Source organism: Otolemur garnettii, unplaced genomic scaffold (genome assembly GCF_000181295.1).
Source record: "Otolemur garnettii isolate 467f Iridium unplaced genomic scaffold, OtoGar3 scaffold00089, whole genome shotgun sequence".
Classification (NCBI taxonomy): Eukaryota; Metazoa; Chordata; class Mammalia; order Primates; family Galagidae; genus Otolemur; species Otolemur garnettii.
In genome coordinates, this window is record NW_003852484.1 from 2,078,145 (window position 1) to 2,091,468 (window position 13,324).

The 13,324-nt window shown below is 52.2% G+C and overlaps 1 protein-coding gene across 5 annotated transcripts in view; it reads left to right on the plus strand.

Moving 5' to 3' along the window:
- Positions 1-13,324, plus strand: part of MYLK (myosin light chain kinase) — a 217,966-nt gene that overhangs the window by 136,949 nt on the left and 67,693 nt on the right. For all 5 annotated transcript variants that reach the window (XM_023516282.1, XM_023516280.1, XM_023516279.1 and 2 more), the window contains 2 exons: positions 2,879-2,995; positions 12,971-13,057. In XM_023516282.1, coding sequence (XP_023372050.1) covers positions 2,879-2,995; positions 12,971-13,057 — 204 coding nt within the window. The remainder of the gene's footprint in view (positions 1-2,878; positions 2,996-12,970; positions 13,058-13,324) is intronic.

Here is a 13,324-nt window from a genome sequence, read left to right on the forward strand (position 1 = left end):
CTGGGGATTCGAACCCACCACCTTAGGTGTACGTGGCTGGCGCCTTAGCCGGTTGAGCTATAGGCGCCGAGCCAGAAACCGTATTTTTCAATAGTAGCTATATTGGATTAAGTATTCATGGCCTTGTTTTGTGTGGATCCTACAAAATCATCTGCAGAAATACTCTTTGTCATTCTCAGAACAGCAGATATGTTTTGCTGCGACTGCCTTCCAGGCTCAAGGGAAAGACTGGTGACAGATGCGGTCCCTGCCCTCAGAAAGCTGGGCGGGAAACAGGCATGTCAGTCAGTCAGCAGTGGCCCTGCGAGCTGTGCTTTGACACAGGGGAGCTCAGGCGACCTGAGAGCAGGGAAGAGACCCACCTGGGTATGGGAACTGAGGGGGGACACAGAGGGTACCGTGCCTGAGGTGGTGACCTGGAGATGAGTCACGCTGTGGTTCTGGACTGGCCAGGTGGGCTGGGTTAGGGAGGCGCTGCTGACTGAGGCAGCCCCCTAGCAGAGCCTCCCTCCTCCCCAGCATCTTCCTCCCTCCTGCCAGTCACTCAGGAAAGGAGAGGGCTAGGCGAGCTTCAGACCCCGAGCACAGACTTCGCACCGTGAGGGGCACAGAGCGCCCTCTGCACCCTGCAGAGGGTTCCTGGTTCCCACTGCTCCCAACCCCCTCACCTCCCTCTCAAAATTCCCCACCAGGCTGAGGCTTCTCAGAAAAAAAAAAAAATCACTGGGAAACGGTTTTTCTTCTGGAGGTCAGGAATGAACTGTCCCACAGGAAATACCAGATTCTTCATCTGGGGTAGCCAGGGCTCTGAGCCTGCCTGGGGGCCCTCCCCCAGCCCACGCGTGGCCAGGGGTCTGGGCTCTGGGTGGCTGGGAACAGCTGCCTGCTCCCTGCCTTCCCCTGGCCTGTACCCTCACTGATCTCCTGGTGGTCACTCTGTCAGCTTTAAGGCTAAAGCTAAGGGACTGAAACTGAAAGACAATCAGGGATTTGAACAGGATGTGCCCTGGGGGTGCTGGATATCTGTGCCCAGAGTCTCAGCCCCACCCAGGCTGGGGGAGCTTGCAAGATGGGGTTAGTTTCCTCTGAGCCTCTAGTTGGGGCCTGAGGTCATCTCAGCATCCTCCTGCCCACCCAGATGTGTAGAAACTTCCCTCTCTAGAAGACAATTATCCCCATTCCCCTGTCCAGGTGCCTCATGGGTCTCGCTTTTATGACAGACTTCCTAAAGATGTAGCTTAAATCCTTTCTGTTGTAGGTTCTGGAAATTCTGTCTCCCAACCACAATGAGAAGTGACCCTGGCCTGTTGCCCTCCTGGTGAGAAGACAACAGGCCAGTGAGGCCTTTCCCGAGGGGTGGGGTCTATGCAAGGGTCTAGGAGGTTGGGGATGGGGTGCAGACCAGCCATCCTTCCCCAGGTGTTTTGTAGGACAAAGGATTCTCTGTTTAAAGTGTTACCCAGCTGGCAAGGAGTAGAGATGAGTATCATGCCTTTATTTTTCTCTTCCAGCCTTAGTAAAGCTATGTAGGCAGAACTGATGTTACCCTTCCTCTTTCGGATTCTCCATTGTTGGACAAGCTTGTATGTTTTTCAGGATCAGAAGGCCCTTTGGAGAACAGTGCCTGTTGGTCTCCCCTCTGGTCATGCTGTCCCCACACCTGTCCCCAAGATACACACAGCTCTGCCATCCCAGTGACAATGGCTTGTGGCTCCAGACAGCAGGACACAAGTGGCCCTGGCTTTGTCCTCCTCCTGTGTGTTGGCTGCTGCCCTGATAAGGGGGCAGCTTTGGACAGGACCATGCTGTTGGCTCGTGTGGTTGTCTGCAGGCAGGACCTAGAGGACTGCTGCCCTTCATCCTGGCCCACCGGGCCTGGCCCTCAGCTGATCTCTCACCACATCCTGAGGGAACCCCCCCACCAAAGAAGTCCCCTAGAGCAGCAGTATCCAGCCCTGGGATGAGAGAGCTGGGATAGGCAAGAGTCAGCCCCCAGGTCCCTGTGTGTGCTCAGCCTGACTCCTTGCCCCCAGCCAGGCCAGAAGAGGTGTGATGGGGACACGCTCTTTTACAAGCCACCAGAGTGTCAGTGCTGGCAGGACAGACCCAGGCTGAGTAGAGCAGGTGGGAGTCCATCGAGAAGGACCATCCCCACTCTTTTCTGTGGCAGCCAGAAGACCTGGAAGTGAAGGAAGACAACCCCAAAGTGCCCCTCTGCCTGCCCAGGGCCCCTCACTGGCCACAGATCTTAGGCTCAGACACCATCCTAAAAAGTCAGCTCCTAGGTCCCAGGCTGTAGTCAGCTGCTTCTCCCAACAGATCTTCCCACAGGCCAGCGCCACCCCTGGACAAGGGTCCCTGCCCTCGCCCACCTGTCTCCTATGCTCAAAGCTCCCTTTTCTGAGATGCAGTCCCAGAGTTACTGTTGTCAGCTGGTCAGACAGCCAATAACAGTGACTCTGGGACTGCATCCCCTTACCTGCTGCTGTTCCTAACATGGGTCTATATCCCTGTGCCTGCTGCCCTTCTCTCTTGGTGACATCCCAGTGTGGGGGGCCCATGTCTGTCTCCTGTTGTATGAGATGCTCTCCAAAAGCAGAGGCTGTTCTCTCCCTTCTTTTGTAATCTGTTATGTCCCCATAAGAGGACTCTCTGTAGAGGGGGACCAAGAGGGGATGGATTTGCAGACCACTTATTGTAGACAATGGTTATCAGCAGAGAGCCCTGGCTTCAGTGAGGAGAGAGGGTTTATTTCTGTAGGGCCTCTGGCTTCTGGGCTTTCCAGAGGCCTCATGTGTTCACCTGCTGTGCTCCAGATGCCAGGGCAGGTGTTGGGGCCACACCTGATCCACTCAACTTTCTTCTTCCTCCTCCCCAGGCTCACTCTGCTCTGTCTCCATCGAGAAGGCCCTGCCCGAGGACAGAGGCTTATACAAGTGTATGGCCAAGAATGATGCTGGCCAGGCTGAATGTTCCTGCCAAGTCACTGTGGACGGTAGGTTGTGTCCACCCATCACCACCACCTTACACAGGGTCCCGCTTCTCAGCTCTCCCTTGACCCATGCCTACTTGGAACTACCCCCAACACTGCCCTTCCTGCCCAAGGTATTCATTGTGCACGTCAACCTATGTTTTACAAAAAACAGGAAGAAAAGTGGCAGCTCTTCCTGTACCCTGCCCCTGGCCAGGAGGAGGGGCTGCCCACCTACTTGGCCCTTTCAACCTCTGACTCCCACACCCAGAACCTTTGAGCAGGGAAGCTGGGACACTGGGCAGGAGAAAAGACACACCCACAGGAAAATGACTAAAGGGTTTTACAAGCCACAAGAGTGTCAGTGCTGGCAGGGCAGACCCAGCCTGGGTCTTGGGTCCTGGAACCTGAGTGCAGAGTGGGGCCCATGTGGGGAGACATCCTCAAGAGGGTGAGTTGGGGCTGAGTTTTGGGGCAGAGAGGACAGGGCTAACCTCTGCCAAAGGAAAATGGTAATAATGATATAGCAGAGGGAGGGGAGGGGACACATGGGAGAAAGAGTGTGTCTGCACATCTGAGCGGAGTTTTCGTGTGGGGAAGGGGCAGTGCCAGGCTCTGCAGAGTCAGGGTGTGTCCTAAAGGAACACAGGAAGTACATGGTGACAGATTTGTCTCTACCGTGAGGAGTGTCTAACTGGAGACTCAGAAGCAGAATGACCCTTGTAGTGGCTTAGATTCATCTTACAGATGAGAACACTGCCGGCATTCAGAGAGGAAGCGAGGAAAAGCACCCCACCTGAGGCTCCCTGGCCCATTCCAGGCCCAGCCAGAGGAGGACCCCAGCCTGGGGCTCACAATCCAGTGTCCTTTCTTTTGTATTTGGTGCTTGCTTGGAAATACCTATAAAGGTCGTCTGTGGAAACAATTTCTTGCCTTTGAAATGCCTGGTTAATAACCATCAGTGACATATCAAAAACCAGTGTCCAAATAAGGCATCTTGAAGCATAGCTTTGTTGTTCTTCTGACTCCTGCATGTGATCACTTGAGTTTTAAAATCCTAACCTATTTCACCATCATTCCACAAAATGTAGAATCTTTGTCCTTCTTCTGGACTTTATAACCCCATTTCCTGATCACAAAGCTGAGATGGGATCTATGGCACATAATGAATGGGAGAGAGTGGGAGAAAGTCTTAAAAAGTCTTTGAAAAACACACAAGGGCAACACAGATTACATTGCGAATAGCCAAAAGTTAAGCCAGAATATTGTGTATGTTTCCCTGTGAATGTACTAGCCATGGGGGCTCTGAGTCTACGGAAGCAGGTTTGATGGACCCAGGTTTATGTCATTTAAGAAGGGAACACATGTTTGGAGGCTCCAGGCCTTCTCCTGCTGGTTACTGTCACCCACCCAGCTCAGAGTCCTGCCTCTTTCTAGCCAGGTGCTACCATTTTTAAAAAATAGCATTTCTGGTAACTTGGCCTGAAAGCTATTTCTAACAGCCCCTCTGCTCCCTTGGAATTCACACCTCAGGAAGCCCAGCAGCTAATGAGGTTATCGACTGCCAGCCTCTTTAGGTCCTATTTACATGGCTCGCAGAAGGCAGGACAGCAATTCATCCTCCTTATCTGTAAAATGTCAGCACCTTTTTCAGATTTGTTTTCAAGATGAAATTTCCTTTTCCCCTGCTAAATACATTTGGGAATTCTTTTTTTTTTTAAGTTTGGGGAATTCATTCTGCAACTTAGGGGACTTTGCCCAGAGGCCTGCTGGAACATTCCCTTGCTCTCTCCACTAATTTTGTTGACTATCATTATTTATCTCTAGCTCCTTCAAAGGCAAGCTTTGGCCTCTGGTTGCAAGTTGGGAGCTGGATCTTGGAAGTAGAGCTAGAAGAATGATAGGAGGGAACCCAGCTGAGATAACAAGACTGCTTCCCAGTCCCTGGGCTGTGTTTGGTTTTATGTTCAGGGAGAAAAAGGGCAGCCCCTTCCTCCATTCCTTTCCCCCTGGAGATCTGTTAGCCTCCTGTCTTTTGGGTGGGTTTCCTGCCCATTTACCTCTACTTTTCTGTCAAAAGCCACCTCCAGGCACATAGTGAAGGACTGGGGTCTTCTTACTGCCCCCCCACCCCACCCCGTCCTGGTCTGCATCTTCTTGCTCCTTTTGGCTGGTGCTTCTTTAGCCCCTCAGCCCTCCTTACTCCCCGAGGTGTCAGACTTGACTTGGAGATGCTGATGGGTCCAAGCATGCTTTGGAAGTATAGACAAAATTGTGGAGGTGGGGTAGAGGGGTTGGAGCATCTTTCTGAAGAGAGTGGACTTCAGTTTTTAATCAAATTCTCAAAAAGAGAATTTGTACTTTGCATCAAAGTACATGGAAGAACTCCTTGCCCCAAGAAGTAACCATGACAGAATTTTCATGCCTAGTCATCATGTGGCCTCTTCCAGGCTCTCCCATCTGCCACTGCCTGCCTGGCCTCTGGATGGGGCAGCCAGGCCCTCCATCACTAAGCACAGGGGCTGCAGCTGATGCTGACTTCAGGCAGGCTTCTGGCAGTGCTGGCCCGGACCCTGAAAGTCACTATCACTCAGCCTGTGCCAAACACTATTAAGACCATACATCTGAGGCCGACATACCAATGTACTACAAGGCCTTATAAAAATAAGACAAACAGCTCATTGGCTGTTCTGTGTTGGCCTCACCATGTTTCCCTCATAGCAAAGATAAGGAAGGTAACCTTTGTAACACAGCGCACCTTGCTGTGTTTAATCATCTTGTTTAGGACTTTATTCCGAAGAAAAGGGACATTTCATGATTATGGTCATGCCACTCTCCTTTCTTTTTTTTTTTTTTTTTTTTGAGACGGAGCCTCAAGCTATCCCCCTGGGTAGAGTGCCATGGCATCATGCTCACAGCAACCTCCAACTCCTGGGCTCAAGCGAGTCTCCTGCCTCAGCCTCCCAAGTAGCTGGGACTACAGGCGCCCGCCACAATGCCCGGCCATTTTTTGGTTGCAGCCATCATTGTTGTTTGGCAGGCCCGGGCTGGGGATTTGAACCTGCCACCTTAGGTGTATGTGGCTGGTGCCTTAGCTGCTTGAGCCACAGGCGCCGAGCCCCACTCTCCTTTCTAAACCCAGCAGTAAGCATCAACTTGTGCCACACAGAAGGGAGATGAAGCCTAGAGTAAATAAGGAGTTGCAAAAAAAACTTGCCCAAAAGCAAGAAAAGCTGGCCTTCAATGCTTGCTATGGCCAGAGACTTTTGAGCATTTTGCATTTTTAATTTATGCAACAATTGTGGAGGGAGTCCTTCTCCATGAGCAAACCAGGGCTCAGAGACTGCCCAGGTCACACAGACGGTAGGCAGTAGTTGGGGCACCACCTAGTCCAGTAGATATGACATGAATTGCCCCCACTCAGGTGTGTCTGGCTCTGGAGCCTGCCCCTTTCTGGGGTGCCTTCTATGTTCTGGGTGGGTTTCCGCTCAGCCTCCCTGTGCAGTGGATTACACAGGGCCTCTCCCCCAACTGATCTAGACTTTCTTTAGTTTCAACCCTCCCTGCTGGGAAGTCCCACACATGGCACTGAGTAATCCATTTCTTCTCCTTCAGACCCCAGTGAAAAGTGTGGGGAAAAGTCCTGCTTGGTCTAGAACCCTACCACAGGAGTTAGAAGACACCTTAGCCCCCTCCCTGGCTTGTCCAGCCCTCCCCCAATGAGGCCTTCCCTCCCAGCCACCTGGCCAAGGCACCCAGCCTTAACTACCAGTGAGGTCAGGGCTTTGTGACCATAGAGGGTCGTGCATGCTTGAGTAGGAGGGGACATTCCAATGGGCACTCATGCCATCACTCATTCATTCCACAAATATTTGAGTGCCCACTCTGTGCCAAGGTGCTCTAGGGCTGTGCTAAAAGCAGTAAACAAAACAGAAAAGGTTCCCATTCTTGGCACGACTCTCGTTGGGGAGATGCAATGACTCAGATGGATGGCCATGTCGTACATGATATCAGGTGCTATGAAGAAAGCAGAGCAGGGTGCTGGGGAGGAAGGCTGCTTTGGGAGAGGGTGGTTGCTGAGGCCTCTCTGAGGAAGAGACATTTGAACAGAGACCTGAAAGAAGTGAAGGAAGACAGAGGGAAGAGGTGGCAGCCAGAGCACAGCCCTGAACCGATGACACTGTGCTTGAGGCGCTCCAGGATGAGGGGTGGGAAATGAGGCTGAGGAGGACTGTTGGCTGGGTCCAAGCAGAGTTGGCAGTGACAAGGAAACTGGATTTTATTCTAAGTGTGATGGGATGACAATGGACATTCATAAAGGATCACTCAGGTGTCTGACTGGAAATTTAAGTTTAAGATGCCCATTTGACCCCAAGTGGACATGTCACTTAGGCAGGAGATAATCTGGAGTTGAGAGGCAGACCCAGGGCACTAGAGGTAGGACAGTGCAAGGTTGGTATGATAGCCCAGGCAGGACACGATGGCCGCTTAGATTTAGGAGGTAAGATTAATAATCTATTGTGATATACAGCTGATAGGATTTGCTGATGAATTGGATATGGAGAGAGAGAGATGTAAAGGTGACTCTTAGATTTCATAGGGCCACATCAACCACCCTCAGTAGACTGTGGGGGTGGTTGAACAGTCAGGAGCTCATGCAGGGGACTGGAAGTGCCCATCTGACACTCCCAGCAGGCATGTCACATGGTAGGTATTTGGATACATCTGGAATTGAGGAAGGAGGAAAAGGCTAGAGATGGGATTTGGGGAGCCAGCTACAAACAAGCCATATAACGTCCTCTGTTGACTGAGGTATATGGTAGTGATTGGGCGGTGGGGAGGCAGAGGCAGCGGAAAAAATCCAGGGGATGGGGACAGGGGGAATCTAGAAGCCAAATGGTGGGAACTTCAAGAAGCCAAATGATCAAGACCAATGTGACCAATGCTGCTGCTGAGTAAGAGAAGCCTGAGCGGTAGGCACTGGGTTTGCCAACATGGAAGTCGTTGGTACCCTGACCAAGGGCTTCAGGGGCTTGAGCGTAACAACAGCCTCATCTGGGGCATCCAGAGATTGAGTCTGGCTGAAGATGGCCTTAATGAGCAGAGCCCGAGCCTGGGCTCCTCACCACCTGGCCCACAGCCACCATGGTCACCACTGAGCTGATCTCACCCCTCCCTCTACCTTGCTTGGTTGACCTTGGTCCTGCTGTACTTCTAAGTCTGCTCCCACTTCACAGCTCTTGTTTAAATGGTCATAGGCAGCTAACGTGTATTAAGTCGAACTAAATGAAATTGCTGTTTTTGTAGATGAGAAATACTTAAGTACTGGCAGATGGCCTTGTTCAGCCTGGTGGGAGCAGCTCAGTACCCAGCATAGGCAGCTCCATCAGGCACCTCCATCCTCCTTCACTGTCTTTGAGGTGTTGTTCCTCCCCTTTTCTAGGGAGGAAGGTCAGACTCAGAAAATCTCAGCCTCCGATTAGCAGAAGCGGAGAGGAGCTCAAGTATCCTCTCCTCTTCAGAGAGGTGCTCTCTCTCCTGTTATGCCAGCATGCTCCTTGCTGTCAGTCAGAGGGAGAGGCCCTGCAGGAGGCGTGGGCCATCCAAGGGAAAGGCTGAGCCCAGCCCTGCTCCTTCCTGATGCTCCTAGAAGTTGGACCCCCTCCCAGAAGCTTCCCAAGACCTTATTCCCCCTGCATAGGGTCAGAGCTCAAGGAACCAACCTCTTGGGGGAGACAGAAAAAAATTGCTGCCCTGAGGGCTTGAGTTTAGAGCTAGCCCAGGAGTGGAAGGGGTGAGGCACTGTCCATATAAGGACAAGTTTTCCTCTCTCTGTAGAGGCCCCCCACATCCCCACACCTCCATCTTCCTCCCCCACACTTCTTTGGGGGCACTGCCAGGCCAGCAAAGGACTTCAGCCCTGGAGCAAAGATCTAGAAATGGAGTTAAATTTCATCACAGAATGATTAAAATAGAAAATACAAGCTGCCGTTAAACTTATATTACTATTATTTTTATCCCCTGGCCAGCCGTGTGAGCACAAAGCTGGTTTTGATTAAGCACAAAGCTCTTCCAGCCCCCTCCTTGCTGCGGTTCTCACGGAGGGCTAGTGGCTCAGCATCCCTGGCCGGCCCCACACTTCAGGGGGGCGGGGCCCCTCTGTGGGGCTCCATGTCTGGGTGTGCTTGGTTTGAAAGGGAAACTTGAACCCCTTTTCTCATGGCCAGATGGAAAGATAAGGTGCGGGAACTTCTAAAAACGAGGCTCAGAACATGTCACAGAGTGTACTGGCCTGTCTAGTCAAAACCCAGTCCAGTGAGAAGCCAGCGCCTTGGAGTCGGGCACAGATGCAGGAGCAAGTGGGGGCTGGTGAGGGAGGGCCTTCTGAAGGTGGATGCAGGGAATGTGGTGAGCAGAGTGAATGCCTAGGTCAGAGGTCGTTTTCTGCTTTCCAAAGCACTGTTTCATGCATTCTGTCCTTTGGGCCTTGGAACACAATGGGACAGAGAAAATAAGAGCCATTCCTTTGGTACAGATGTGGAAACAGAGACATAGGGCAGCTTTTATTATTTGTGCACATTCCCAAGAAACTAGAGCTTGCTCTCTCTCAGTCCTTGCTGTGGTAATACTTGGAAGTCAAGTCCAACACACCCCACAAGGAGAGAAGGAATCTTGGTTCCTGCTGCCCTTCTTTTTTTTTTTTTTGAGATAGAATCTCACTTTGTCACCTTTGGTAAAGTGCTGTGGCATCACAGCTCACAGCAACCTCAAACTCTAGGGCTCAAGTGATCTTTTTGCCTCAGCATCTGGATTAGCTGGGACCATGGCTCCTGCCACAACACCCAGCTGTTTTTTTAGAGGTTGGGTCTTGCTCTTGCTCAGGCTGGTCTTGAACTCCTGAGCTCAAGTGATTTACCCCTCTCTGCCTCCCAGAGCACTGGGATTACAGCATGAACCACCACCCCGGCCCTGCTGCCCTTCTTTCAGGAACCCAGGAAACCTGGGCCTCTCATCCTTTGCTTGCTTGTACCTACATTTACCCATCACTTAAGAAATATCTTGCTCCTTCTTTTTCTTTCTTCTTAATATTATGAGACTCACCAAAGGGGTAGAGTGCTGAAGCCCAGGAATCCAGAACTATGTACATGCTTTGCCCTCTACTCCTCTTCCTCAAAAAGGGCCAAAGAAACAAACTTTCTGGGTGTACCTGTTTTTAAATTGTCATCAGTGATTGTTGGAAGTGCTGACCTTAGCTGGGCTCAGTGGTTCCCACTGATGATCCTAGCACGTGGGAAGGCTGAGACACAAGGATCGCTTGGGGCCAGGAGTTTGAGACCACCCACACAAAAGCAAGACCCCTTCTGTACTAACAATAGAAAAAAAAATTAGCCAGGTATTGTGGCAGTCCCTATAGTCCCAGCTACTTGGGAGGTTGAGGCAGGAGGATTGCTTGAATTCAGGAGTGGAGCTTACAGTGAGCTATGACACTGTTCTCTAGCCCAGGTGACAGAATAAGACCTTATCTCAAAAAAAAAAAAAAGAGAAGAACACTCTGGGAGGCTGAGCAGAAGTGAATGCCTAGGTCAGCGGTTATTTTCTGCTTCCCGAAGCACTGTTGTGTGCATTCTGGCAGTGGCCCCAAAGAAGTGTGGGTGGATAGCTTGAGCTCACGAATTCAAGACCAGCCTGATCAAAAGCAAGACCCCGTCTCTACTACAAATAGAAAAACTGAGGCAAGAGGATTGCTTGAGCCCAAGAGTTGGAGGTTGCTGTGAGCTATGACACCACAGCACTCTACCCAGAATGACAGCTTGAGACTCTGTCTCAAAAAAAAAAAAAAAAAAAAGAGAGAGAGAAGAAGTTCTGGTCTTGTAAGAAAGGAAGACTGAAGAAGGGAGGAAGGTGCAGGACAAGGGAGGCTTACTCTGGCCCCTTGCCCTGCTTATGGCTCACTGATCCCTAAATGTCAGGAGAAGCACCACCAGATTTTCCTGTCCCCGGGAGTAGTCCCAGCCCCACCCCTCACCTTGCACGTGTGCTCCCACACAGAACTTGAGGTGAGGCTGGGAGTTTCAGCTGGCAGCAGCTGAGAATCTGGGGAGCTTCTATATAATATTGCTGTGCAGACTCCAACCCAGACCAATTAGACTGAAGTCTGGGGGGTGAGATATCCCAGTGCTGGTGCTTCTAATGTATAGCTGAAGCTGGAAAGTACTGAGGTTGACAAATAAATATGTACTGAGGACTTTTCTGTGGCTGAGTGACCACAACCCATGGGGAAAACATCCAGCATAAGAGAATGAAATTGCCCCTTCCAGCTGTGTCCACGTGGAACTGGTGGTCTGGGGTGTGGGCAGCCCCCTGAGGAGCTTGGCAGTGTCACTCCAGATGATGGGGACTCTCCACAGGGCTCCCTTGCCCTCATGTGAGGTGGCAGGAGTCAAGTAACTCACTGTGGGGATGGAGGCAGGGGTGGGGCTGCATGAAGGGGTTTCTTCAGCCTTGTGCCCCCTTCTGTCTTTGGCAGAGACATTGATCCCTATGTCCCTGAGGCCTGTCTCTGAGCTGCGGGCTCCTGGGGAGTGGGGGCATTAGGTTGGGAGGAGGCTTCAAAAATTATGCTTAGAGGAGCCCATGTCAGCATGTCCGTGCCTTATGGCAGGGAAGGAACCCAAGTGTCACCGGGAGAAACGCATCCAGATGAGGGCTCTGAGAGCCACATGAACACAAACCCAGCCGCTTGGTTCTGTGTTCCCCAGGCCCACCCCTCAAAGCCCCAGGAGCCCAGTCTAGGCAATATCAGCCAGGACTGCCCCATCTTGGAGGCGGTAGCCCTTCCTCCTCAGCCAAGCCACAGGAATGTGGCCAGAGCCTTTGCTGGAAAGTCCCACCCCTCCACCCCCCCTCTGAGCTTCCTCTCTTCAGGAGCAGGAAAAGGATGGACAGGAAGAGGGCTCAAGGTGGGGGGGGGCTCCCTCTCAGCACTGTCCCCAAAGAGTGTTCCTTGTGGGGAAAAGGAAAGCTGGTGAACGTGCTGACCTGGTGATAGCTGCTCAGCCAGCTCCTCTTGACCCAAGTCCCTGAGTGGTTTCCCTACAGTTTCTTAAACTACAGTCTTCTGGAAGCTTCACTGGGCTTCTCCCACCCAGCCCAGTCTAGAGCCAGGTTTCCCAGCTGCCCCAACAAGGGAAGGCTCCCTCTGACCTTGTCTGCACTTGGCATTAACTCGTGGAAGGGACGAGGGAGTATGGAGTGGAGGCCCCAGGCCCCTTCACCCTCTAGGCCGCACACTCACCTGCCCAACATTTTCAGAGAAGCCCCTTAGGCAGCTGCAATAGGTGTCACTGGGCCTGCTCTGGGGAAGGGGGAACAGAAACTCCAAGGTGGGTCCTAGACTCAGTCTCGAAGTGGGCAGGGCACTCAGCTACCTGCTCAGAGGCCTTTGTTTGGCCTGTCAAGGCAAAATTTGGACTATAGAAGGAAGATGGAGAAGTCAGAGGCTACAAGGCACCTCTAGACCTGAGCCCAAGGGCAGGGATCCCCTCCTGCCTCTGTAGGAAAGACAGCCTTTTAGAAATCTTGAACATTCTGCCTGAATTAGTCTCCTAAAGGAGAGAGCAGGAAAGAGGGAAATGGAGGGGCTGACTCTGCCCCAACCCTGCCAGCAGTGTCATTTCTGGCGGCATGTGCTGCTGCAGAGGGGGTGTCACCAGCTCTGGGGTGGCCTGTCATTCATCTTGCCAGGGTGACTGTGCTCTCTCTATCTGATTTATCAGGCCCAATGGAACAGGGTGTCCTTCTTTGGTGTTCTTGTGGAGGGTGGAGGAAGGTGCCCAGCCGCAGCTGCCGTTCTGCTCAGTGGGCATGGAGGGCCCTCAGAGTGGGGCAGGTGGGAGGAGCACTATAATTTTTAGGGAAAGGGGTTTTACTGAGACGCTTCCCCTGCTCTTTTCCTCAGCAGCTGCTGACTAAAGTTTGTCGTTACCTGCTTTGTTTCAGATGCTCCAGCCAGTGAGAACACCAAGGCCCCGGAGATGAAATCCCGGAGGCCCAAGAGCTCCCTTCCTCCTGGGCTAGGAACAGAGAGTGAGTACTAGCTCTGCTTCACCAGATAGAGGCAGGGCCCGTGCCCCCTGGATCCAGAGGGCCTTAGAGCCCTGCCTCCGGGTCCTTCTTGCTTGTGCTCATGGAAGCCTAGCTTGGGCCCCAAAGCTCCCAGGAAACTCTTGATGACAGAGCCAGGGGCCTTTTCTCACTCTCCCAGCCCTCCTTAGCCTGTCTGCGGCCCAGGTGGCATTGCATGGCTTCTGTTTTTCCTCCTACCCATGTGCCCTTCCACCTCACTCACATTCC